This window comes from Lissotriton helveticus, chromosome 7 (genome assembly GCF_964261635.1).
Source record: "Lissotriton helveticus chromosome 7, aLisHel1.1, whole genome shotgun sequence".
Lineage (NCBI taxonomy): Eukaryota > Metazoa > Chordata > Amphibia > Caudata > Salamandridae > Lissotriton > Lissotriton helveticus.
The window spans coordinates 1,187,540,043-1,187,565,997 of record NC_136068.1 but is presented as its reverse complement, the minus strand read 5'-3'; the positions used below and the strand labels follow the sequence as shown (position 1 = coordinate 1,187,565,997).

Genomic DNA, 25,955 nt, shown 5'->3' with positions numbered 1-25,955 from the left:
TGGAATACGTTACCACCAACAGTCCAAAACCCGTCCATGGTATTCTCGATCAGCAGTGCCGTCCTCACATGATAGAGGCTGCTCTGTGGGCTCCTTCGTGACCACCATTTGAACAGTACAGCATAGCAGCACTCAAAATCTTAAAGTTAATCGCCTTCATCCATCAATTGTTCATCTCCCTGTCCTTCATCGCCGTTGTGTCGACGTCCAGATCTCTCCCGCCGTAGACCTTTCAAAAAATCGTCCACTTGTTGCGGGTTCGTGAAGAAGTGTTGCTTTGCCTGGTGGGTTACTCTCAGCTTTGCCGGGTACAGGAGTGCATAGTCTATTTGTAACGTACGGAGTTTCCTCTTGACATCAAGAAATTTACGTCTTTGCTCCTGTACTATGGCGTAAAGTCTGGATATATGGAAAAGTTGACTCCATCACATGTCAAGTTTTGGTTGGTACGTGCTGCCCGCAGCGCAGTATCGCGATCACGGTAATTGAGAAGATGTACAATGATGGGTCTTGGTGGGGCCCCAGGTTTAGGCCGCGGTCCCAGCGAGCGATGTGCTCTTTCGACGATGAATTGTTTAGAGAACGCTTCAGTCCCAACTGCAGCAAGAAGTATCTTCTCTATGTACTCCTCCATACGCCCTGTGTTGGTGGATTCTGGCACGCCTATGACACGAATGTTGTTGCGCCGACTGCGGGCTTCCAACTCCTCATTTTTCGCAGCAATGACTCTGAGGACATTATCCATTCTCGAGAGTTGGGTGGTATGCGAGGCCGTGGTGTCGTCATTTTCAGAAATACGCCTTTCCGTCTCGGTGATCCGCTCCTCATGTACATCTATTTTTTGTGCAATAGTGTCCATCCTAGATGATATTCGATCGACATTATCAACTATTGTGACAAACCCCTGCCTCATTTCCTGCATCAGTTGTTGTATGTCTGACGTGGATGAGCTAGAGCTTGCTCCAGTATCTGCTGGGCTTTGCGCACCTACTGTGTCCGGTACGTTCCGCAACCCTTTTTTGGCAGTCGTGGACTCAAAGGTCAATTTTGGCTGTCGATTGTCCGGCTTACCCATTGTATATCTCTTGTAGGGACTTGTGGTAGCCGGTAAGAGTCGCTGCCCACGTATTTCTCTGGAGTGGCAGGCGTCAATATTCAGGGGCACAGTTCAGTTCTTCGAGATGCCTCTACCAGTTGTGGGCAAGGGTCAAAAAGGTGATGCAGGCAAATGTATCCCTTTGGTAGGAAGCCTTAGTCACGTGGTATCTAGGATGTTCCCCCAACATTGAGTGTATATGGAGGCAGGATGTGTTTTCTGCAGCTTTCCTACTCCCAAAAGGGGTTCCCCGCAAGCAGCAGCCCTCGAACCTCGGAATCAAAGGAGGCCTGTGGATGCAATGCTGCTGGACGCCCTTCACAGCACGGCCCAAGCGAGCAGCAATACCAGCCAAGGATTTGCAGAGCAATATAGGCAGCCAGATCCGTGAGGCCCAGCAGCTCGTCACTATTACCGCTCGGTATGGTGTAAGGAGTTACAGACAGTAGTGTGGCGAGTCAGTATGAGGGGCGTATTGCTGCTGTTTGTAATAGGTATTGCGGCGTGCAGCAGTCAATCCCAGGTGTGTCCAGGGCCCATATGCGCAACCGCAAATTTGTATTAGACAGTGTACACAAGCACCTCTATTGTCGAGATCGCACCCTGTAGTTTGTCGCTGCTTGGTGTCTATGTCTTGAGCAGCGTCTTACCCTTCGGCCTCAGCCTGTTGTCATGCGTCACCTATGTGCATACCCAAAGTTCAGCATAAGAACAACCTGCTCTCAACCCTCCGTCGTGTTCCGCTGTTGTTTCCCACCATAGTGGTGCCCTGCCACAATATTTGCTGCCCGGGGAGTGTTGCAGTTCGTGTGTGTATGCGCCCTTTCCGTCTTCCTCGATAATAATCCTGTGACTCCGCTCTCCTCTGCAGCAGCGCACCAGAGCCCTCTCTCCCGCGGCTCGTAACCGCCGCTACGAGTCCAGCACAGTATGGGTGGTGACCAGCAGCACGCCCGGTGTTTCGGGACAGAAATATGCGATCGGGGCCGTTCAGTGACCAGCCGCGCCCCCTCCAGGCCAGCCCGCCTAGCCAAGCACGATCCAAACAGCAGGTAAAGTCAGTGGGGAGGGGGGGATTCCACCTCTTGCCTGAGAGCCCCGGCGTCTACCCCAACTCCTCACCGGTGCCGCACCACTCGCCGCCAGGCTCTCCGATCCTCTGCCCCGTCTCAGGCGGTGTGCCTCACCGCAATGTCCCGGCCCGGTCACTCAGCCCGTCTCCGCACAGCCGCCCAACGTCAGAGGCTCGCTGGGCTGCTCCAATGGTACTGGCAGCGCTCAGCGCAGCCCCGATGCCTTCACGGATCTCTGCACCGAAGCAGCAAGGCAAAGGTGGGGGCTGCTTCAGTGTCTTAGCTCTTGAGGTCTACACGCCTCGTGGGCCGCCGCGGTGTATCGTAGTCGCTGGCCCCCGGCCGCTCGATCCGTCAGGATGCAGCTCAGCTTTCGGTGTCTTCCTCCGCCGCCTCTAACTTCGGGCTGCAATGTCGGATCGGTTCCAAACTTCCACCGAGTCTGCAGATCAGTGTCCTCGACACCCGTGCACTATTTTAATAGGTTTTGGCGTCGGTGGTTAAGGATAATTATAGGATCATCTGGCCAGGCAGCAGGAGCCTCACTACAGTGCTGCCATTCTGCGTGCGCGCCCTCTAGCGCCCCCGGAGTTGGGTTTCTGTGGTTAGAAACAGGGTCCCCCCAGGGTCGAGGATCCACTCTCAAAACACTCTCAGCTGCACTACGGCGGCTAGGTGCAGAGTGTTGAGGTCCAATTTTATCCAATGGGGGAATAGGGGCCTCTGGTTGGTGGCTGCTCATGAGCAGGCCACAAGGTTGTGGGAGCAAAATTCCTGATGTTAGGCTCAGGGCAAAGGGGGATCACAGTTGGCACACAAAGTGCACCCGCAGCGGCATAGGGGCAGCTGGGTGCAGGGTGCTATTTTGACGTTGGTGTACTGTTGATTTCAATGGGGATTCTCCGGATGCAACAAACACAGCAGGCACAGGGACGAAGATCTTCTGGAGGTGACCACTGATTGCAGAGGTAAGTTGGGATGCTGGGACACCATCGGTTGGGCTAACAAGGCCGTGGGACGTCGGGTGCAGGGGTGTCTTTAGGTGTCTGGTTTTTCTTAACAGCTCGGGTCGCAGTCGGGTTGATCCTCCAGAAAGCGGCTGCAGGCGTTGATTGGAGATTCAAGGCAGTTCAGAGATCACCAGATGTCAGGTCAGGATCGCTGTGGAGACCTCCTCGTGGTGTTGGGCCACTCGAAATCAGGCCGTGGACGTCTGGTGCAGACTCATAGATTTGGCCAGAGTCTGTGGGTGAGCAAATCCGGTGTTGACAAGAGACAAAGTTTTGGTTTTGGAAGGCAGGGCAGGTCCTACGGGTTCTTGGGGGCTGCTGAACACACAGGGATTTTGCTGGAGCAGGTTCGAGGTGGGGACAGGCCGGTAGGGCTGGGTCAGTGTCAGTGGGCAGCCTCCTCTTATTAGTTCAGCACCGCTTCTTCTGTCCTCCTTTCTTCTTCTCTGAGGAATGAAGGTTCAGGGTTGCCCCTAAATACTACATTTAGGGGCATTACAGGTAGGTACAGGTCGGGATCAATGGGTCCCTTCCTTGGGTTGGGTACACCCCTATTATGTCACCTTCCAGTGGGAGGGGGACATATGCCTCACTCTGATTGACTGGGTTCACCATCTGTAAGTTGGCACGAACTGAGTTGTGCTTCACCTCGACTCACCCACCTGAGGGGTGTGGTTGGCAAAGGTGGGCACAAGTCCCTTCCTCACTTGGTTTACCCACCGATTCTCCCACCCAAAGTGGGGGTCAGAACAGGTTGGGGATGGCGTAGCTCACAAAGACGGAAAGCCTTTGAAGCTTCACCTTCGTGGATCATACCCATCCTGGGGGAAGAGGCTTGGCACCTCGTCCCAGGATGTGCATTGTTTCAGACCCCCGAGAGCAGCAGGCTCTCGACTCAGGGGTCCAGAAACATGTCTGGTGGTGGCAGCTGGCGAGGAGCCACTCAGCCAGGACACTAGAGTTAGGTTGTTTTTCATGGTGTACCTCCAAGATGCCCTCTGAGTGCAATTTTCATTAAATTCCACACTGGCATCAGTGTGGATTTAATGTGCTGAGTCATTTGATACCAAACTTCCCAGTTTTCAGTAAAGCCATTATGGTGCTGTGGAGTTCGTAATGACAAACTCCCAGCACCATATACTTTTAATGGCAATACTGCACTTACAATGTCTAAGAATTGGTTTAGACACTGGGGGGTTCAGGGCTCATGCACCTATACCCTCACTACTGGTATAGTGCAACCAGCTAGAGGGGTGGCTTACCTATGCCAGGGCAGTGAGTTTTTGGCATGGCACAAAGGGATTTGTGCCAAGTCGCCTCTTCACTTTGTTCTGCACCAAAACATGCCGCCTGCAATGGCAGTGTGTGTGGTTGTTCCCATGATGTCTCACCTACCTACTACCCCTCTGGGTAGTGCTGGGAAGCCCTTGGGTAGTCATGCGCTTTTTAAATCCCATAACCATAAAGGTACAGGGCCTCCAAGGGTGGCACAATATGTGCTGCAGCCCATAGAGGCCTTTCCTGGCCTCAGTGCCCTTGGTACCCATGGTACCCATGGTACCATTTACAAGGGACTTGCATGTGGCCAAAGAGTGCCAATTGGTCTTTCTACCAATGCAGTTTAGGGAAAGAACATAGGCCCTGGGTACATGGTTGGCAGAAACCCAGGGCACACTCAGTTAAAGTACATCAACAGTTTGGCAAAAAATGGGGGCAACCATGCAAAAAGAGGGCACTTACTTACATACAGTACAGGAACAGAATGCTTTAGATTAAGAGTTTTCTCCAACAGATAATAAAAATCAAGAAATAATGGATGCAATGCTTGTATTAATCTCATCCACTAGTGATTAATCTGGGCCGCGCTCCAGTTTATCGTTTTTTGCTCACTGTGACAATGTAGACATGGACCGGGGGTAGGCAAACCAACCTTATTCCTGCTTCAATGGAAACAGTCCACCTGAAACTGCTCTTCAACAGCTATGCTAACAAGAAGACCACATCTGCACTGAAAAACAAAAAGGAACCAGGAATGCAGATTTTACCAGCATGCTGAACTGTCTTCCTATGGTCTGTACTTTTAGAACCAACTCTGTCTTCTCTAATTACATTTGTGGCTGACACTTAGAATTACTGACAGGGAATGGCTCTTCTTGACCAGTCAGGAAAGAGGAATTCCTCTGCTTATCCATTTTGCACCATGTGACTTCGGAATTATGAGAAGAGACAAAGTTGTAGACCAGTGAGAGCATCAATTGGCAAAAAGGGTAAAGTTACTCATGTGAAAGGTGTACTCCATGTTTGTTTTATATAGCAGTAATAGGCTATCTGTAGGCCTCTTCAGATCACATCACTGTGGAACATGGCAAGCATGCAAAGATAACAGTTTCAAAACAAATTGCAGACAACAACAGTAAACACAGAGAGCATCTTCTATCAAAGGGAAGCACTTGGAGGCACAATGGTCCTCTGGGTGTCTTCCTAAGGACCACGTGTGTCCTCCAAAGACATGACTGACAACAAATATATGGGTTCTATGGCTACCCTGGATAAACTGGAGTAGGGAATCTCTCTGATGAGTATGGGCCTCTGTCTGTGGGTCTTCTGAGTGAACATGACGCACTTGGTGTTCCTGCCATTGCACAAATGCAGCTAGAATGTATTGGTGATAGCTGTGCGCCAATCTTAGGCTCATATTGGATTCATACTGGAGTCATGGCAACCAGGAGACCACAACACTTGTGCTGCATTTGCCACATTCACTTTCGGCAAACAGAAGGCCTCCACATGCCACTCAATTTGCATAGTTGATGGTTCAATTTGATGTGAGAGCTACACCACTGTGATAAAGATTCTACAACAAATTTAGCTTCAAGTGGATGCTTGGCAAAGGGAGAGATGGAGGAAGAGTTTTCTGCTTGGTATCTTGTGGAGGTTTTCCAAGAGCTGTGAATGGCTGAAGTCTTCTTGTTGTGCTTTGTGAGAAGTAAGGTTTCTCTATCCAAAGCTGTTGATTCTGCCAATATGTAGTGTAAACTAATTGTGGGGTAAACAATCTTCTTGTGGCTCCTCACAAAAGTACTATTAGCATATTCAGTGAGTAAGGAAGAACTAGTAGGCATCAGATCCACTCAAGTAAGAAAGTTAGAATGCTGACCTACTGGAAAAACTGTGGTATGGTCTGCTGCCAGATAGGTTAACCATATGCTTTGTTGCAATAGGGATTTATCTCACAGGAGTATTTCTCTTAGTTTATCGTAAGCAGTGGTTAATTTGTAGATAAATAGGTGTTAGGGCCCTCGTCTGGAGGCCACTGCAGCTTGAACCACCCATTTCCTCTACCAGCTCTGCCAATGAAAGTACCAACCATCACACTCATCCTACAAGTGTGACATTTTAGACGTTTTCAGGCCCCGAAAACTATAAGAACGGGTTGGACGGCAGAAATTAGTACTTTTAAAGTATATTGAATTAATAAACAGCTGTTGTGCAAATCTCTAAATTAAAAAAAAGGTGCAACCATGTGGCAGACTGTCATAAGTGCCAGTGCTGACAATTAAGTCCCGGTGCTGAGCACCCAAAACACCGGCTCAAATTAAGCACTGGTCGTAAGAGCCCTGCAACAAATCACTACCCTTAAGATGAAGGCAGAAATTCCATACGCTTTTCCCCCAAACTGAATCCATGACCTTGCTTTGCTTTGGAAGAGCAACTGAATGCCTATGGATGGATTCTTCTGGCTGAGCCAATCATGGAACATGAATAGTTCTGATCAAGATTCCAATATTTTTTCTTCTGTTAGTCTGAGGGAATTTTATACACCAGACACACCTCAAAAGTAGGTCCGGTATGCCCGGGATGTAACAAACTGAATGAAGAGAAACAACACAAGGTTGCAAACTTACAATTGCATATGATTGCACCTGTATTACTGTAGCCACCATGAATCCTAGCATCTATGTTGGAGACCACATAAACCATAAATGCCATGTACTATGGGGACCCTACGAGATACAGAGGAATATTTACCCCCAGCTTGACTATAGGCTGTGCTACTTGGGTCTTTTGAGGATTGCCTCCACGATGGCCTCTTCCACATAGGCTTACTTTTCACCTGAAGTGAAGTCTGCCTCTGGAGGGCACTCTAGAATGATGTCACTCTAGAATGGTGACACACAGGTCTGAGGCCTTCAAACACTTGAATGGAATGATTGGCACATGCAGAGGGTGTTTCTTCAAATCACAGGCAATGGAGTTCTGCTACAGAAACACCTAGATATTAGTGCCTCACAAAGTCAAGTATTCCTCAGACTCAAAGCAGCCAGATCCGTGTCAAGCAAGTCCGCAACAAGGACAGTAAGAACGCAGAATACGGTATGAGCGAGCCCTAGAGTATCAAAGTGGATCCATTAAAGTCCATGTTGGAGGCAAAGCCCCTACAAGCCATATGCAGGGAAACCCCATCTCAGAAGAGTCTGCACATTGGCAATGCAGTTTCCACAAATGTGCAGTCGTACCTGTTCATGTCCCCTGTCTTTAAATATCAGAATAAGCCATATTCTTCAATTGTGTGTTTACCAGGAACAAAAACAAAATATATGGTATGCAAGTTTTTCCGTTATTTTCCTGTGTCACAAGATATATTTTATAAAGCTGCAATACGGCAACTGAAAAGCACAGCAGAGGAAGATTCTCTGAGAAGACAAAAAATGTTCACACAGGTGACGGATGATTTAAGATGGAGAATGATGCCAAAAGAAACATGAAGGTAGGGAACAGTATTTAACATGTTTACTTAAGACTTTGGAGCAGACTGATGGTGACAAATTTATCACCAATGAGGCTGCTGCCTAGCTAACCAAAATTCCTGTATTTTATCTCCTTTTAAAATTATGAAGCATTTAAGTAGTTACTTGAAAAGCAGATGTTGGCTTAAGATAGGCATGTTTAAACAAGCTAACAATAAATCTATTTCTTTATTGAAAAAGTGTTCCAGGATAACACACATAGGCACAGAAAGTCAATGTTTAGGAAAAGAGCCCAAGATAGACATTTTCTACATCTTCTACAAAGCAAAAGAGAAACTGAATACACTGCAGAAATTTAAAAATGTCTAAGACTGAATGAACTATAATATTACAAGTGCTAGGCCTGGTGGCACATCACCAGATGCTTCCCAATAGAAAATAAAGAGGGAGGTAATAATTTGTCATTTTACTTGCTGCCTAGTTATTGGAGTTTTGTAGACCTGCGAATATTGGCTTTTACTGTTACACAATCGATGGTGCTCTTACTTGACCTTCGGAAGGATGACTGGTCTTTAAATTTGTAACCTATTAGTGACACAAAGCTGTCAGCAGCAAGTACCAAACTCACTGAGTAACCTGAATAACTGTACAGGCCATATTCTGGAGTGATGCTGGTGAATGCATGCTCTTACTCATACAGCAATCTGGTTCCCTAAAAAAAAAGAAAAAAAGACTGACCAATGGGAGTAAAATTAATGAGAATCTCAAACAGAAATGGCATAGCTGGTGGTGCTGGTTCAAAGATGTCGGAGATGAGCGATTAAATGGGAGTGAACAGAGAAGCTAGAGATCTATGCATGAGGGGGACCAATCAATCATACCTGAGACCGAGAACAAAGATGCAGCCCGAGACTGAGAACCCTAGTGTAGTAGGTAGACTGGAGAACCCCAAGGCCAACTCCTGGAAAGAAGACGAACCACAAACCTCTCAGAAAAGGTGGAATGCTAGGAAAAAAGTGCCATAGGGTCAATCCCAAAAGTCTAGAAAGAAGACAAACACCCAGTATGGAACCACATACAGAATTAAAGTGTGCTTTATGTCTAAAAGTGTGCTTTGTGGCTAGAATCAATCCGAAGAAGGGGCAGATGGGAAGTACCAGTGACTAATTCACAACATACAGATGAGAACAATCTGCGGTACTTCCACAGGAATCCAAAGCAGACCAGAGCGATGAAGTGAAGATGTGCCAATCTACTATTAAAATTAACAAGACCAGTGTGAACGGTCTGTAAAGGTTTTCTATTTTACAAATGAAATTGACAGATGGCCAACTAATAAAAATACTGCTCACTAGTTTGTTTGCCACCACGAGTTGACCTAGTGAACTAGTAAAGAACAGGAAGAATCAGATTGAGGGTGTAGCTTAGTGTATGAGCAGCTGTCCTTTCAATCTATTAAGCTCCCTCATGCAGAAAGGGACAGATAACCAGGAGGAATTAGGAAATGGCCCAGGCAAAAAGAATTCTACAATTGAGAAACTTGAGAAGAATAGATTACAAAAGTCAAAACTGGCATGTTTCAGTATACACACATACAATGAACAACACTTTTTTTCCTTTGTTTTTTATTTCTGTATAATCCATTAAATCTGTTAATTATAAAAAAAACTGTCATGGCTCCACTCACCATCACTAAATTCCTGGGGAGTACATGGTGGCTGTAATAGTAACCAAGGCTGATAAGTATGCTTTTGTCTGCTGGAGGCACCTGGTCAACAAGGCATTCTTCTTTTCTTTTAGCCTGCGGTCTGTGGCAATCGTTTGAGAATTGGTCAAAATAGATGTAAAGATGCATCTGGTGGACAGATATATCTTGATTCTACTGGCTGGAAGGAATGCGAGGAAGTGGGGGAGAGTGTGTAGGAAACCATATCATTTTAGCACTCTTGCCAACACAGCGGAGTGTAAAGGAAGGAGTCTAGTGGACTGGAAGGATATTGCACTAAGTACTTTAATATCGAGAAGAGTGTAAGGTAGAGGGAGCGTTGTAGCTCCTTTTTTGTTCTTACTTTATACCAACAGAGTGAAAACAGCCCTGGTGGAGAGATCTAGGGACGTTCCTCATATTAGATCACGTACCCTCCCCATACTCCTCTATGCAGACAATGCTGTGCTCATAGCACAGACCGGGCGAACACTGCATGACCTCAGAGGAATACAAAGCTTTTTTTGAAGATGGATAAAAGTACATTTTTCTCACTTATGTGTGGGAAAAGGCCCAAACCACATCCTGTGTTCCATATGAGAAACTGTAGGGTGTAAGAAGCTGAGATCTTTTCATTGCATCTTATTAGACATCAGGTACTTGTTGTAAAACATGGTTGCAAACAGGGCTTTGATTTTAGAAAAATCTTTACTGGCCTTGCTTAACTTCACAAAAAAACTAGGGCCGGAACAGATCCCAGAGAAGAAGAGCATTTATGCAGCGAAACCAGTTACAACAGCTACCTACGAGGCTGCTGTCTGGGGTATGGCGGATGTTGGGGAGATTCAGCGAAAGAAACTCTTAGCATTATTCCCCACGCCTGCTCCAACACAGTATGTCATAGTGAGCTGGGTTTGCCTTGTACTACAGATACAATTAAGCTAGCATCAGTATTGCTCTGGCTTTTCAATATGTTATATTAAACCAACAAATCCTGGAGGATTGCATACATTTACTAAACGCTCTTATGATTCCCTGGTTAGCTTATGTAAGGCACACTCTGGAAGACCTGGGACTGTCCGAACTGTTTCACAGTCCCACCACCTGATTGACAGTGATCCGAAACCGGCGAAGGCATTCTTGGCCAAGGATACTTTTAAAAGAAAGTAAGCTCGTATACAGAAACGTGGTTGCTCACTATAATGCTCTCCCCTCTTGCTTTGGTTTACAGTCTTACTTGTCAATAATCCATAATTTGCATCTTTGTTTCATACTCACTAGATTTGTATGAATTACCTTCCGTTAATGCTGGGCTTTCCTGCAAACTGGTATGCATTGTGGGATCTTGGTCTATGTCCTCGTGACTGTGTGTCAATTCAGTCTAACCTGCGACTTATGTTTTTCTGCACTTATTACTGCACTCCAAGGAAGAAATGTATTGTTCCACTTATGCGCAGATACAATTTTAGGCAATACAGACCAGCACTTTGCTTTATCGAAAAGTTAGATGGCCATCGGTGTGCCTGGCTGTTGCATCTTATCAGTGGCAATGCCTGAAATTGAGACATTGGTTGTCACACTCACTGATATGAATTATATAATAATTCCAAGGATGATGCTTGCATTTCAGGTTTTAATGATTTTGCTCTTATGTTTATATCAGATTGTATTTAGTGTTGTTTTTTTTATAAATCGGGTTGTTTTTAGTGCCTCCCTAACAATGAAAAATAATGTGGATTTCTAAGTTTTTAAATCCATGTTTTTATTGATGTATTAATTGCGGTTTATAAATGTTTATCTACTTTGTTTTTATATGTTTTTTTATGCTTCGGAAACTAAGCGAAAAAAAGATTTGACTGACTGAATCTAATGTTCAGGTAGCGTGCAGGGCTTTGCTTAAGTCAACTCATAAAATTAGAGCTGGCACAGAGGAAAGCTCAAGTTCTTGAAAGGCAAGTATGCTTTTGGCTCTAACTCTTAGATTCCTAAACCCAATACAGCTTACATATACAACTAAAGCAAATACCACAATCTTAGATAACACAAAACACAACAATTATCTATCGTTTTTAAAAAAATTATAAATTTTGCATTTCAGACAATTTTTCACAACCAAACATTTGAAGGTAAGATCTCCTTTCTACCATATCACCGCCCCTTCCTGTAGTTAGCAGAATTTAGATGGAGGCACTGTGACAGAATGTAGTTAAGTGACTCTGTATATACTGGACCAAAGTAAGGTACCGTGTGTATAGAGACCACAGTCCCCAGAGGTTTGGCAGAGGCTAACGTTAGATATAACCTTACTCTCTAAAGTAGTAGCTTGGTCGAGCAGTAAGGCAGTATCAGAGGTCAGTAAAAGCATTTGTTGTACACAATCAGTCAGCAAATGGTCTCACCCACTCAAGAACTGAACTCTAGGCCAATTGTTTTGTATCAAAAGATATAGGTATATTATTTTACAAACAACAAGGTATCAAATATATACTTTCTCAGAATGGATTACTTTAGTTAAATAATTTTCAAATAGGCCATAGACTCTTTGAATACAATAGTTACAAGTTGTTGCAATAGGCAACACAATTTCAAACACAATGCAACATTGAGCTCCATGGGAATGTCTAGTTAAATGCAATCAGTTACTTTGTAGATTACTTTTCTAACCTCAAGACTGGATCCTAGATTCAGTCCTGGGACATGTCCTGTAAACAGTTAAGTAAAAGCGTTTTGGTTAGAGTAGTGATTTTTAAGGAATATTATTGTATTTTAAAAGTTGACAGAAACTTTTTCAGTTGAAATTACCAATGTTATCCTACAGAAGGAAATTCAGTTTGCAGGTAAAGTACGTTTACGTTACTTTTGTAATCCAGTGCTGGACTCCTAGGTTCAGCACTGGGACATCTATCTAAAACAGGCAAGTAATTACGTTTTTAATCGCTGGCACGATTTTTAAAGATTATTTGTAAGTTTCAAAAATCGACACTTGGAAACTTTTTCAGCAAAAAGCAGGCAATGATATCCTATGGAAGGAAATTCAAGTTACTGGTAAGTATGGCTAGACTTTTTTTTCAAGGGCAGCACTGGGCTCAAAGATGCAGCACTGAGGTCTCTCCTGATAACAGGTGAGTAAATCGTAATTTGTTGTTCGGCTGATTTTAGTTGAATATTTTTAAGTTCCAAAACTCCACACAGAAGAATTTCCAAGTGAAACCAGTTGATGTTAGCCTATGGAAGAAAAGTGAGTTATCGGCTTTTAGGTAAGTACTCGACTGGCAGAGTTAAGGTTCTGGGCATAGACTCAGGGGTCTCCTAGGGTCAGGTAGGTACAGTTGGTACACCCTCAGCGGCATAGGGGCAGCTGGGTGCAGAGGTAGTTAGGCCCAATGATATCCAATGAGAGGCAGGGGGCCTTCGGTTGGTGGCTGCTGGCTAGCAGGCCACGCGGCTGTGGGAGCTGGGCTCCTGTTCACTTGCTCAGGGCAAACGGGGAAGTAGGATAGGATGAAGGTTGCACTGCCAGGGGCACTTGGGCGGCTGGGTGCAGGGTGCTTTTGAGCCGTCAGGTGCTCAATGTTATTCAATGGAGCTCTTTAAAAGTGAACAAAGGCTGCAGGCTCGGGGACTGAGGATCTTCTAGAGCGATCAACCCTTCGAGGGGTAATTTGGGATCTTGGAGGATAGGTAGGCACCCCTGGTTTGGGCACAAGGGGTCGGGGGCGCCAGGTGCAGGGGTATCTTTTGGTGTCGGGAAATCTTACCCTCTGCTGGTCGCGGTTGGGGGAGTCCCTGGCTCTGAGGCTGCAGGCGTCGTCTGGATCGTCGAGGAGGGTCCTGGGGCACTGGATTCCAGGTCAGACACGCCGGGGGAACGTCCTCAGGGTCTTTGTCCTCTTGGACACAGGCTGGGCTCGGCGGGTGCAGAGTGGGCTGTATTTGCGGTTCCTGGCTGGCACCAGGGGTATTGCTGTTTGAGCAGAACTACTGCTCATGGAAGTCCCAGTCTCTAAGAGGGTCAACGCAGGCAGGTCTTCCGGGTTTCTCGAGGTTGCTGTCCGCAGGAGACACCGGGATTTAGCAGGAGCAGATTCAAGAATCAACAGGCCTGTAGGGCTGGGGCCAAGTCAGTTGGCGTCGTCCTCTTGTTAGCAGCTGCACGGCAGGTCATCTTCTTCTTGGTCTTCTTTCTTGTTTCGAAATCGGGATCTGAGGAAGGAAGGTTCAGGGTGCCCCTAAATACTAAATGTAGGGGCGTTACAGGTAGGCTGAGGGCAGGGACCAATATGTCCCTGTCCTGGGGTGGGTACACCCCCTAACCTGCTCCTTTCCTGTGGGAGGGGGGCAGGAGCCTAGCTGTGAGTGGGTAGCGCTCCCCATCCTCAAGATGGCGGTAACCCGGAGTCGTGCTTCACCTCGCCTCTCCCACCTGATGGGTGGAGTTGGCAAAGGATGGCACACCCCCTTTCCTGACGTAGATTTTCCCGCCAGTCTTCCCGCCAGAGTCGGGGTCAGAACTGGTGGGGGCCAGTTGCTGAGTACAGTAAATGGCCTGGAGAAGCTCACAAAGGTGGCATGCCTTTGAAGCTTCCCCCTGCCCATCCTGGGGGAGGAGACCTAGCACCTCAACCAGGATGTGCATTGTTGCAGTCCCAGGAGAGCTGGGGGCTCTCCACCCAGGGGTCCAGCAACATGTCTGCTGTGTGGCAGCCTAGGCAGCCTCTCAGACAAGACGTGGATTGTCGGTTAGGTTTTAAGGGGGCATCTCTAAGATGCCCTCTGTAGTGCATTTTACATTACCTCCCACACTGGCATCAGTGTGGGTGTATTGTGCTGAGAAGTTTGGTATCAAACTTGTCAGTCTTCAGTGTAGCCATTATGGTGCTGTGGAGTTCGTAATGACAACCTCCCAGCACCATATACTCTTAATGGCATCACTGCACTTACCAGGAATGGCCCTGGATACTGTAGGGGCACAGGGCTCATGCACCTGTGCCCACACCACTGGCATAGGGCACCCAGCTAGAGGGGTGACTGATGTATGCCAGAGCAGTGGGTCTGTGGGCATGGCACACAGGGATGTGCCATGTCGACTCTGTTTAGTTCTGCACCAGGACAATCAGTCTGCATAGGCAGTGTGTGTGTCAGGGTGCAGGTCCCCTAAGGGTGGCACAATAAGTGCTGCAGCCCTTAGCTTAGGGGTCTTCTCTGGTCACAATGCCCTGGGTACCCATGGTACCATTTACTAGGGGCTGACATGTGGCCAGAGATCAACAAACAACTAAAAACTTAGGGGTCTAATTAGGGATTCAACAGTAATCCTCTGCTCGTAGTAACCTTATCGTTGGTACAAGGGTACGATGACAATAACACTAACAGACCAGATCACAAGATGTGAAGAACCAGTAACGTAAGTCACCCCTGGTTTAGGATTCCCATCAACGGTCTTGTAATGATCAATACTATCATTTGGTAGTCATTATCGGGTATTGTGTCTCTAGATCATGGAGACCGGCATACCCAGATAACCAGATACGGGGTAGCGACCCACAATCACTCGGTACTACCACATGATGTTGATGTGATGGGAAGTATTTTTTCACACTTTAATCACATTTAAGCAGTAGTATAACTATAGAACAGAGACCCTGACGAAAGCCTGAGGAGTTAACCTTTAGTGGCTGAAACATGTTGGTCTCCTCGCAGCTATTTGTGTGGACTGCGATGACGATACTATACTGTTCTTGTTTTTATTAGGGAAGGGGCCAACAATTAGTAAAAGTATCCTTGGTTGAGTTCCCTATCCTTTTTTAGACCACCACTCATTTTTGTTTACACTGCACTTCCCATCACATCAACATCATGTGGTAGTACCGAGTGATTGTGGGTCGCTACCCCGTATCTGGTTATCTGGGTATGCCGGTCTCAATGATCTAGAGACACAATACCCGATAAGGACTACCAAATGATAGTATTGATCATTACAAGACCGTTGATGGGAATCCTAAACCAGGGGTGACTTACGTTACTGGTTCTTCACATCTTGTGATCTGGTCTGTTAGTGTTATTGTCATCGTACCCTTGTACCAACGATAAGGTTACTACGAGCAGAGGATTACTGTTGAATCCCTAATTAGACCCCTAAGTTTTTAGTTGTTTGTTGATTCCTATGGGGGATAATACTTAGGCTTGGTCTATAAACATCCCTCTAGCCCTGCAAGAGAGTGTGTTTTTCCATGTGGCCAGAGATGCCAATTGAGTTTTATCTTTAATACAGTTTTAAGGAAGGAACACAGGCCCTGGGCACCTCATTAGCAGGAGCCCATGGCACACTCAGTCACCACACATCAGCAATTCAGCAAAAAGTGGGGGCATACCATGCAGTAAAGATGGCACGTCCTCACACAGACTATGTACATCATTTGGATTAAACCAACAGAACATTAAAAAAGACTAACTGAACACAAACCACATCAATAATCCTCAAGTACGACAAAAGCATCGGGATTTGAGGTTAATGGCGATCAAAGTGAATGTATACATGAGGCATACAGATCACTTGTGATACGGTCAGTCAAAACGTGCTCTTAGTTATTATACCAAAAACAATTTAAAATGTTACATTATATAAAAGGTGTTTCAAAATGCCCACATCAATTTGAGTTAGTAAACTGCGCAGTACAAGGGTGCATTACTTACCATCTAGGTATTTATTTAAGCAACAACAAACCTATATTGGTATATATCAAGGGTAATCAAGTAAAAGTAGACAAAAATGAAATTATACAAAAGAGTAATTTGAATTGCATTATTCTTTTACAATGGATGACACACTACTGAGATATCACGAGTAAGATGATGAGACAAGAAAAAATACATACAAATGAATAAGAATGGGAAAGTACAAAAGGTTTACCTCAAAGATTTCTTCTCTGGAAACTTCAATGCGACAATGACCTGCTTGGGGTTGCTGCTGTGACAACTCTTGCCTTAAAATCTTCAATTTCTGTACAAGATCACGCTTATATTTTGGGACAGTCAAACATTCTACCTCATCCGGGAGCTGACAGAGAGACGACAACTGTTGCTGCTGCTGCGGCTGTTGATCTTTGAGGTGGTTCTGACGGCTAGGGAAGCAAATATATATATATTAAACAGAAAAACGTTCTCACAATTATAACTGAAATTACGGCATTCTAGATACAAATAAATTAGTACTGAGACTCTGGGTATTTTAAGGACCTCGAGCTATGAAAAAAGCAAGGAGACCTGGTCACATATTACATATAAACATTGCATATTAATTAATGTTCTAGATAGTGCTGTACTGAAATGTGAGGCATCGTCGTAACTCATCCGAAAATGGTAAAATAAGAATATTAAAGGAGATTGGAGGAGAAAATGGATCAGAAGCGGAAGGGAGAGAGGAAATTTAGAAAAGGGATTCTAAGCAACAAGTATAACAAGCACTGGAAAGCCAATATGTGTTGCCTATGTGAGGTATTGGCTTTGTCATTGCTTTTTTGTATGTTGAACAGCAGCGCACTGCTGTGCAGCAGAGCTGAAAGATTAGAAAAACCAAAATGATATCAAACGCCCACGATGACTGCATTATAGCACTTATTTTTTTGCAGGCGGAGAGGATGGTGGGGTGGGGTGGGAGACCTCAGACCTTTTTATGTCAAGGACCATAGGCTGCGCTTGCGCAGTCTCGGTCAGAGAAATATTAGGTTGAGGACTGTAGGCTGCGCTTGCACAGTCTCGGTCATAGAATTAATGTCTCCTAGAGTGGGGCATTAACCCGCCACTCTTCTCCATTGGCTGGCTTCCTAAACAGAGGCCAGCAATTGGAGGAGAGGGGCGTCACTCCCTTTAAGCCCCGTCTTTTCGCGATTCGGGGGCGTGTTTTTTGCGTTCTTTCTATCTGTGACGTCATCCGTCACTCACCCAAAAGCACGCCCCCGAATTGCGAAAATGTCGGAGCTTTGCGGCAGCCATTTCTGCCCGACCGCGTCCGTCCCTTGCATCCATCCGCTTGCTTCGTTGGCCATTCTCCCCATTTGTGGTACAAGCGTTTTTTTATCACCCTTGCAGATGTTCTCCCTTTCCCCTCAGCGCTCCTCCCACCCCCTCTGAGTTGGGAAGCATGGCCAGTGTGTACTGGATGTAGGAGGAGGGAGAATGCAAGACAAGCTTATGGGATACCTAACTGTGAGAAGCCCGCACCGGCTGCTGCCTTATCTCTGCTGCTACAAAGGAGCTCTGCGCGCACTGCCCTGCGAGACAAAGGGCTCTTCTGGAGCACGCAGCAGGGGCTGAGGGGCCCCCGCAAGCAAAGGGCGCACATGCCCGTCCACAGATGCATCCCCGTCGGCTCTGAATGGCCGAACCTGGACTTTTATGACTTTGTTTGCAGGGAGCGCGCGGGATGAACGCTGGGAAGCAGGGAGGGGAGTCTGGCTCCGTGCAGGAATCCATTGCGGGGCTGCATCGTTTTAATTTGAGGACGAAAAAGATAGGGTATACATATAATTACGCAACACCGGCCCCCAGTAGGGGCAGTGTTGTCAGGGGTGGCTCGTTCTGTGTGACGTCAGAAAGGTGTGCGGAGCTATACTGCTCAGAGCTGAACACCATGCAGCTTTTTGTAAGGAAGAGAATAAACTTTTCGCTCCCTCATTGAATGAAATGCCTGTTCTGTCTTGTGGCTGCTTTTTCATAGGGAGGGGGGGCGACGAGGTAGTGCTACTGCAGACTCCATTCAAATGAAAGAGGACTTGCATGCAGCCCAGGAAAGTGGGGCAGACATGCAAACAAGTGCGGGCGGTTTTCCTTTCTTTTTGCCTTTGCAGCATCTCCAGCGGTTGGGGTGCAGCGAAACTGGCACACTCGTACCTACCTGCAAACTCTTATTTGTGTGCGAGTATCTCACTTTTCTTTACGCAATGTTTACAAGTTTTGCATACTTTCTTCAAAATGCAAGTATTTCTAGGTTTTCGTTATACGATGTCTCTTCTTCCTCCCCGATTTAAAAATTAAAAAAAAACATTCTTAACACACGTTAACGTCTGGCGCCACTTCAGTCGCACCTAACTGGATTTTATTAAATGTTGACTATTGTTGCGTTCTCTTAACGTTCTCTTAACTTGCGCAGCCAGGTATAGAAAGGTTGGTATGTGGTTACGCCGCCGCTTGCTTTTTTTTTTTTCACTTTCATGGAACTTGTCGGCGCTGGCAGTGGGGGAGAAGTAATCTTAGCTCCCCCTAAATCCCTTTTGCAAAGCCCCTCCTTTCCTGAGCACCTCCTCTCCTTCAACATCAAAAGCGCAAGGGGGAGGGATGAAAGGAAGGCGCCCTTGAGTCACAGATCTGGCCTTGTCAGCCGCCTGTTCCAAGCTATCTTTTAATTACTTGTTTCTAGAATCTTATTGTATGTGCATTTTTTCGTACGGTCCCCCGGACTCGCAACAACCTCTAGATTACAAGGTAGTCAAGCAACCTTATTTCTCTAAAATGTGATTATTTTGAACCGTGATCCTGCCAATCACAAACGTAAGGTGCGCAGCATGTTCTAACTTTGACAAGTGTGAGATCGACTTTGTTCATGCTGAGCGATCTTTTTTTCCTTGTCTTGCTTTGGTGACCTTGTCGACTCTCTAAATGGGGTGTAATTTTAAGGCTGCTAGAACCCTTTATGTTGGTCAGTTTATTTAAATTGGGGAAGCGGCACCTGAGGCGTCATGCCATTCACATGTGTACATCAGCACTGGGATTTCAGATTTGCTCTCCAGTTAGGGCCTTGCCCCCTGGCTGTGCTTGCTCTCCTGCCCGCTGGCTGTGCTTGCTGCACTGCCCCGTGGCTGTGCTTGCTCCCCTGCCCCGTGGCTGTGCTTGCTCCTCTGCCCCCTCGCTGTGTTTGCTCTCCTGCCCCCTGGCTGTGCTTGCTCTCCTGCCCCCTGGCTGTGCTTGCTCCCCTGCCCCCTGGCTGTGCTTGCTCCCCTGCCCCCTGGCTGAGCTTGCTCCCCTGCCCCCTGGCTGTGCTTGCTCACCTGCCCCCTGGCTGTGCTTGCTCACCTGCCCCCTGGCTGTGCTTGCTCACCTGCCCCCTGGCTGTGCTTGCTCTCCTGCCCCCTGGCTGTGCTTGCTCTCCTGCCCCCTGGTTGCTTGTGCTTGCTCTCCTACCCGTGCCCCCTCGTTGCTTTTGCTTGCTCTCCTGCCCCTGCCCCCTCATTGCTTGTGCTTGCTCCCCTGCCCCCTCGTTGCTTGTGCTTGCTCTCCTGCCCCCTCGTTCGTTGTGCTTGCTCTCCTGCCCCTGCCCCCCCTTTGTGTGGGTGCTAATGCAATAGGTCTTGCATATGCAAACGATTAAGCTATTGGCAATGTAATGACAATGACATTTATTTATGATTTAAAAAAAAAAAAATGTCATGAGCAATGCCAATAGCTCTACCTTTAATAATGCCGAGACCATTGCATTGTAAATGCTTGTTTCATTATGGCGGGAGGGACAATGGAGGGAGAGGTCAGGGAAACACAGAAAACAGAAAGAAGGAAGGTGAGTGGGGGTAGGGACAAGCCAACATGGACAGTGGAAGGAGGGAGACAAAAAATAAATAAACATGTACAGAAAGTATCATATATAGATCTTGGGTTAAGCTGTGCCAAAGTAGGCAGCCTCTTTATTACAAGAAAATAATTGTATATTTTAGTGCAGGTACAAAGAGTTAAATTACATTTTATTGCTCTTTATACCACGGACACCAGCAGCAAACTTAAAACCAAATAATTTTTACCTCTTCAAAGTACACATCCCAACTACTACAATATATCCTTGGCACAAAACCATTTGCAAACTTGAATACATTTTGCTGAAAATGGACACTGGCAAGGTACATCCATGAATGCTTTTCAAAGAAAATACTTTAGCATTTCGCTATTTCGGTTAAGAGACTGCAACGTTTTGTGATCAGTGATATTTTTCGTAATTCCTAAAGTTAGTTTGTGATTTTATAAAACAAGAATACTATTGAACAGGAATCAAATCTGTGACACCATGCGTGCCATCACTTCTTCAAGCAAACCTAGAACTTCTTTTCTAATTCTCCGAGGAAGATGGATTTGTGGGCATTAAAATCGACTACCATTTTGCTTGCTTTGAATGAATCCTATCTCCCAGGGTTACCAAAACCATACCTTTCTGACAACTTAAACGTGTTGTCTCGCAGGAATATAATGTTTATGCGCCTTCTAGGCCTGCGAACTATTGATTTTAACCGATGTGCCCCATGTGGAGAAGAGGGGGCCTGTAGACTGTGTAACTACAGGTTTGAATCATGGCTGCATCTTTTGTACTTCTGTCCTGTCTTAGATGCCCTAGAAGAATTATCCTGAAGCCATTATAGCAACAAGCATTTACAATGCAATGGTTTTGCCTTTGTTAAAGTTAGAGCTATTGGCATTGCTCTCGACATTATTTTTATTTATGTTTTTTTAACATAAATAAATGGCATTGTCATTTACAATGCCACTAGCTTTATCTCTCGCAAATGACACACACACACAGAGCCCCCCCCCACACACACACAGAGCCCCCCACACACACAGCCACACAGAGCCCCCACACACACAGCCACACAAAGCCCCCCCCACACACAGCCACACAAAGCTTCCCACACACACAGCCACACAGAGCCCTCCACACACACCCACACAGCACAAGCAGGCAACAGGGGCACACGGCGGCACAAGCAGGCAACAGGGGCACACGGCGGCACAAGCAGGCAACAGGGGCACACGGAGGCACAAGCAGGCAACGGGGGCACACGGAGGCACAAGCAGGCAACGGGGGCACACGGAGGCACAAGCAGGCAACAGGGGCACACGGAGGCACAAACAGGCAACAGGGGCACACGGAGGCACAAGCAGGCAACAGGGGCACGAAAACGGAGGCACAAGCAGGCAACAGGGGCACACAGAGGCACAAGCAGGCAACAGGGGCACACAGAGGCACAAGCAGGCAACAGGGGCACACAGAGGCACAAGCAGGCAACAGGGGCACACAGAGGCACAAGCAGGCAACAGGGGCACACAGAGGCACAAGCAGGCAACAGGGGCACACAGAGGCACAAGCAGGCAACAGGGGCACACAGAGGCACAAGCAGGCAACAGGGGCACACAGAGGCACAAGCAGGCAACAGGGGCACACAGAGGCACAAGCAGGCAACAGGGGCACACAGAGGCACAAGCAGGCAACAGGGGCACAAGCAGGCAACGGGGCACACGGAGGCACAAGCAGGCAACAGGGGCACACGGAGGCACAAGCAGGCAACAGGGGCACACGGAGGCACAAGCAGGCAACAGGGGCACGAAAACGGAGGCACAAGCAGGCAACAGGGGCACACGGAGGCACAAGCAGGCAACAGGGGCACACAGAGGCACAAGCAGGCAACAGGGGCACACAGAGGCACAAGCAGGCAACAGGGGCACACAGAGGCACAAGTAGGCAACAGGGGCACACAGAGGCACAAGCAGGCAACAGGGGCACACGGAGGCACAGGCAGGCAACAGGGGCACACGGAGGTACAAGCCGGCAACAGGGGCACACGGAGGCACAAGCAGGCAACAGGGGCACACAGAGGCACAAGCAGGCAACAGGGGCACACAGAGGCACAAGCACGCAACAGGGGCACGAAAACGGAGGCACAAGCAGGCAACAGGGGCACGAAAACGGAGGCACAAGCAGGCTAGACACCGTGCACCCACAGGAGACTAGGTCATCCTCGGCGCCCTCTTCTCGGGTCAATGTACATCCATGCAGAGGTCAGCTGATGGCGTGGGGCGTCCTCTAGAGAGCAGCCGTGACATCTCCCCCTTTAGGCACCGGTCGGGTGAGAACGCCCCCATCGGGAAGAGAGGAGGCGGCGGCGGCGGCATCTTGAACCCCGTCGATTCGGAAGACACCCCACAGGAACGCTTCGGGCTTCACAACTTTCTTGTTAAAGAGGAGCGCACTCGACTTCCTGCATGTTCCGCGATGCTTCGGCGAGCACCATGAAACTTCGGCGGGCAGGGAGGGGCACAGTGGGAGAGAAGGTGGCAGAAATGGTGGAGGGAGAAGTTGAGGGTTAGGTGGGCGAAGGTCCCGTGCAGGGTGTTGTCTCGAGGGATCTCTGGGTAGGGCTGAGATGGGGTTGGCATCTGAAGTGTGATTGGCGGGAGGAGGCAGATCGCATGATTAGGGCCGGTCTCGGCAGAATCGGTGTTGTGAGGGGTCCTCACAAGAGTGCACCGAGCGGGTACAAGAGAAAGGTTAGTGAGGAAAGGCACGAAGAGCGGGAGGGGGGTCGGGAACGGCCACACACGAGGTAAACGGAGGAGGGGGGGCGGAAAGGCACGAAGAGCGGGAGGGGGGTCGGGAACGGCCACACACGAGGTAAACGGAGGAGGGGGGGCGGAAAGGCACGAAGAGCGGGAGGGGGGTCGGGAACGGCCACACACTGACAGCGGGAGGGTGAGGGGCGGGAACAGACACACACACACGGACAAAGCAACAAACTAAAAAACAAAGCACTCACCTGGACATCTTCCGGCAGATCTCTTGCTTCCTGCTCTCCACTCCTCCTCCCGATGACGTGGTGGAGGCTCGGCCAGCTGGGCCAATCCCAGCGCGGCCCTGGCTGGAGGCGGACGGCTGCTTCCTTCGGCTGGCCGGCCTGAGGAGAGGGAGGGAGACGGGCTGCCACGGAGCGGGAGGGAGGGGCTATCGAGCGACTTTTGTGCAATGTCCCGAGCAGGAAGGCAGAGGCAGGTGCCGGCAATGCCGGACCAGATTCGGGGGCGTTCCCGGCTTTTGGCTGACGTCGCGTGACGTCGGCAAAAGCCAAAGAATCTCGGGAACGCCCCCGAATCTGGTCCGAGATTGACGGACGGAGCCCTTTCCCAATGGCTAGCCTCCATTTATGGAGCTAGCCAATCGGAGGAGGGGGCGTATCCCGACCCACACACACAACTCAAGAGGTTTTTTGGCGCATGCGCAAAGCGCATGGCCAGGCAAAACCTAAAAAGGGAGCATTTACACATGTTTAGAGGCATCTGCACTTTGCTTCACACGAACAGACACTCAAACGCACAGGTCGGGAAAATAAGTGAGAATCTTGGAAGACCTACTTTTCCTCGTATTGTCTCTCCTAATCTGGTCCCCGATCTCTCACTACACTAAGTTGCTATATTCATTTTATCTCTGATTTTAACGATTGTATTTGCAGCTCAGGCCACTGGTTAAGATTGCCTTGTTTGAATAATGATTTTTAAATTTGATGGCCAATTTGGCCATGCTCCCAAGGTTGTTAGGATGTTTTGGGGACACTTCCATTGCGATGGTTTTAACTAACTGTACAAAGAAGGTAATAAAAGTTTTTAAAAGTTTAAAAAGTGATTATGTTCGAACTGACAGCCTTCCATTTGTATGACAAGCGTGGTTAATCTGAGACCAAGTATTTCAAAATTGGAGACTACAAATAGTAGCTGTAAAATTCAGTGGTTTCCCTTCCCACAGCAATGAGATGAATAAGGGGCATGGCTAGACACAAATCTATCTTGAGCTGGCTGGGCCGCATATCAATATTCAACCAACCCCAGCACACAAATAATCTTTGCCATTAATGTATCATCTGCATCGGCCCATATATTTTAAGCACCAGAGCCAGCATCCACATTGTTCACACAAAGGAAGGAAAATGTTACTTACCTAGTAGGCATCCGTTTGTGACATGTAGTGCCGTGCATTCACATGCTTAGCATAAGTCTTGCCATCTAGTGTCAGGCTAGGAAAACGTATTTGTCTTCAAAGAAGTCTTTCAAGTCACAAGGTATAGTGACTCCTACCTACTCTTGCTCGCAATGCACATGGTCCTCGTCTTTATTAATTTTTTCCGCTTGGCGGGAGAGGATAGATTGTAAAGGATGGTGTATCCTAGTGAGGTAACCATGCGAAAATAGTGTAATATATACATAAATATAGCTGCAATCCACATAGGTATGGGGAGGAGGATGGGCACATGTGAATGTACAGCACTATATGTGGAAAGGTGTGGCGCAACAGCCAGGGTGCCGGACTCCGGACCACCGAGTTCACGGTTCAATCCCCAGCGCTGCCGGCAGGATAGCCCAACACCACGTGACTCTGGGCAATACCTTGCTTAATCTTCCCGACGGCCCCCAGCGCCGGGACACCTGTCCGGAGGTAGCTGTGCGCTTTAAAAATGCTGGTATTTCATTTCATGTCACAAACAGATGCTTACTAGTTAAGTAACATTTTGAGTTTGAGGCATGTGTGTCTGTAGATACAGATGCTTAGAATAGAGTATAACGCAGTTTTCCTTCATAAGCGATTACTAATCTGTGTGTGTTGCAGTTGTTTGAAATAAAGCTCTTAAACCGCTTGACCCACATTTGTTGGTTGACGGGCCATGACACATTGTAAATGTGTGAGGTGTGGTCCATGCAGCTGTCAAAGTAGAATGAGCCTTTGGAGGGATAGGTAGAGTTAGTTTAGCTTTCGCATTACAGGTTTGGATACATTTTTAGAATTAAAACGTAAAAATGCCAGTTAGAAATGGCTCGTCCTTTATGTGGTTTTTAAAATGCAACAAAAAGGTGTGTTTTTCGAAATGATTAAGTTCTGTCAATAAAATACATAAGAGCTCTTTTTACATCTAGTGTGTGTAACTCTTTTTCCACAAATGAACGAGGTAGGGGAAAAAAACTGGCAACTCAATAGATTGATTTAAGTGGAACTGGAAGACCAGTTTTGGAAGGAATTGAGGATTGGTACTTAGGAATACCTTGTTTTTATGAAGCTGGAAGAACGGTTCTTCTAGAATTAATGCCCGAAGCTCACTGACAAGTAATGTAACTTTCCAGGATAGAAACTGGAGACGGCATGATTGCAGAGGCTCAAAAGGGGGACCCATCAACCTTGCTAAGACAATATTGAAAGTCCAAGCAGGGGTTGGTTGTAAACTAGGTGGAATAACTCGAGGCCCTCTAAAAAAAACCTCTGTTCACAGGAATTCTGAACATAGATGTTTGTTCCCTATTTTGCAGATATGCGGTGACTGCCGCTAGGTGTAGCCTTATGGAGGTAAAAGCTAACCCAGATGTATGTAAATGTAGTAGGTAACGTGCAATGTTTTGAGCATTTGCTGTTAAGGGGTCAATATCCTTCTGATGGCAATAGTGAACACAATGTTTTCATTTTGTCACATAACAGGCTCTAGTAGTAGGTCTTCTAGCCTCTTTAAGAAGGTCTATACACTGTTGAGGTAAATT

At 47.3% G+C, this 25,955-nt stretch overlaps 1 protein-coding gene across 2 annotated transcripts in view; it reads right to left on the bottom strand.

The window, feature by feature from the left end:
* Nucleotides 1–25,955, bottom strand: part of SMURF2 (SMAD specific E3 ubiquitin protein ligase 2) — a 1,185,768-nt gene that overhangs the window by 258,510 nt on the left and 901,303 nt on the right. For both annotated transcript variants that reach the window (XM_078654335.1, XM_078654336.1), the window contains one exon: nucleotides 16,543–16,753. In XM_078654335.1, coding sequence (XP_078510461.1) covers nucleotides 16,543–16,753 — 211 coding nt within the window. The remainder of the gene's footprint in view (nucleotides 1–16,542; nucleotides 16,754–25,955) is intronic.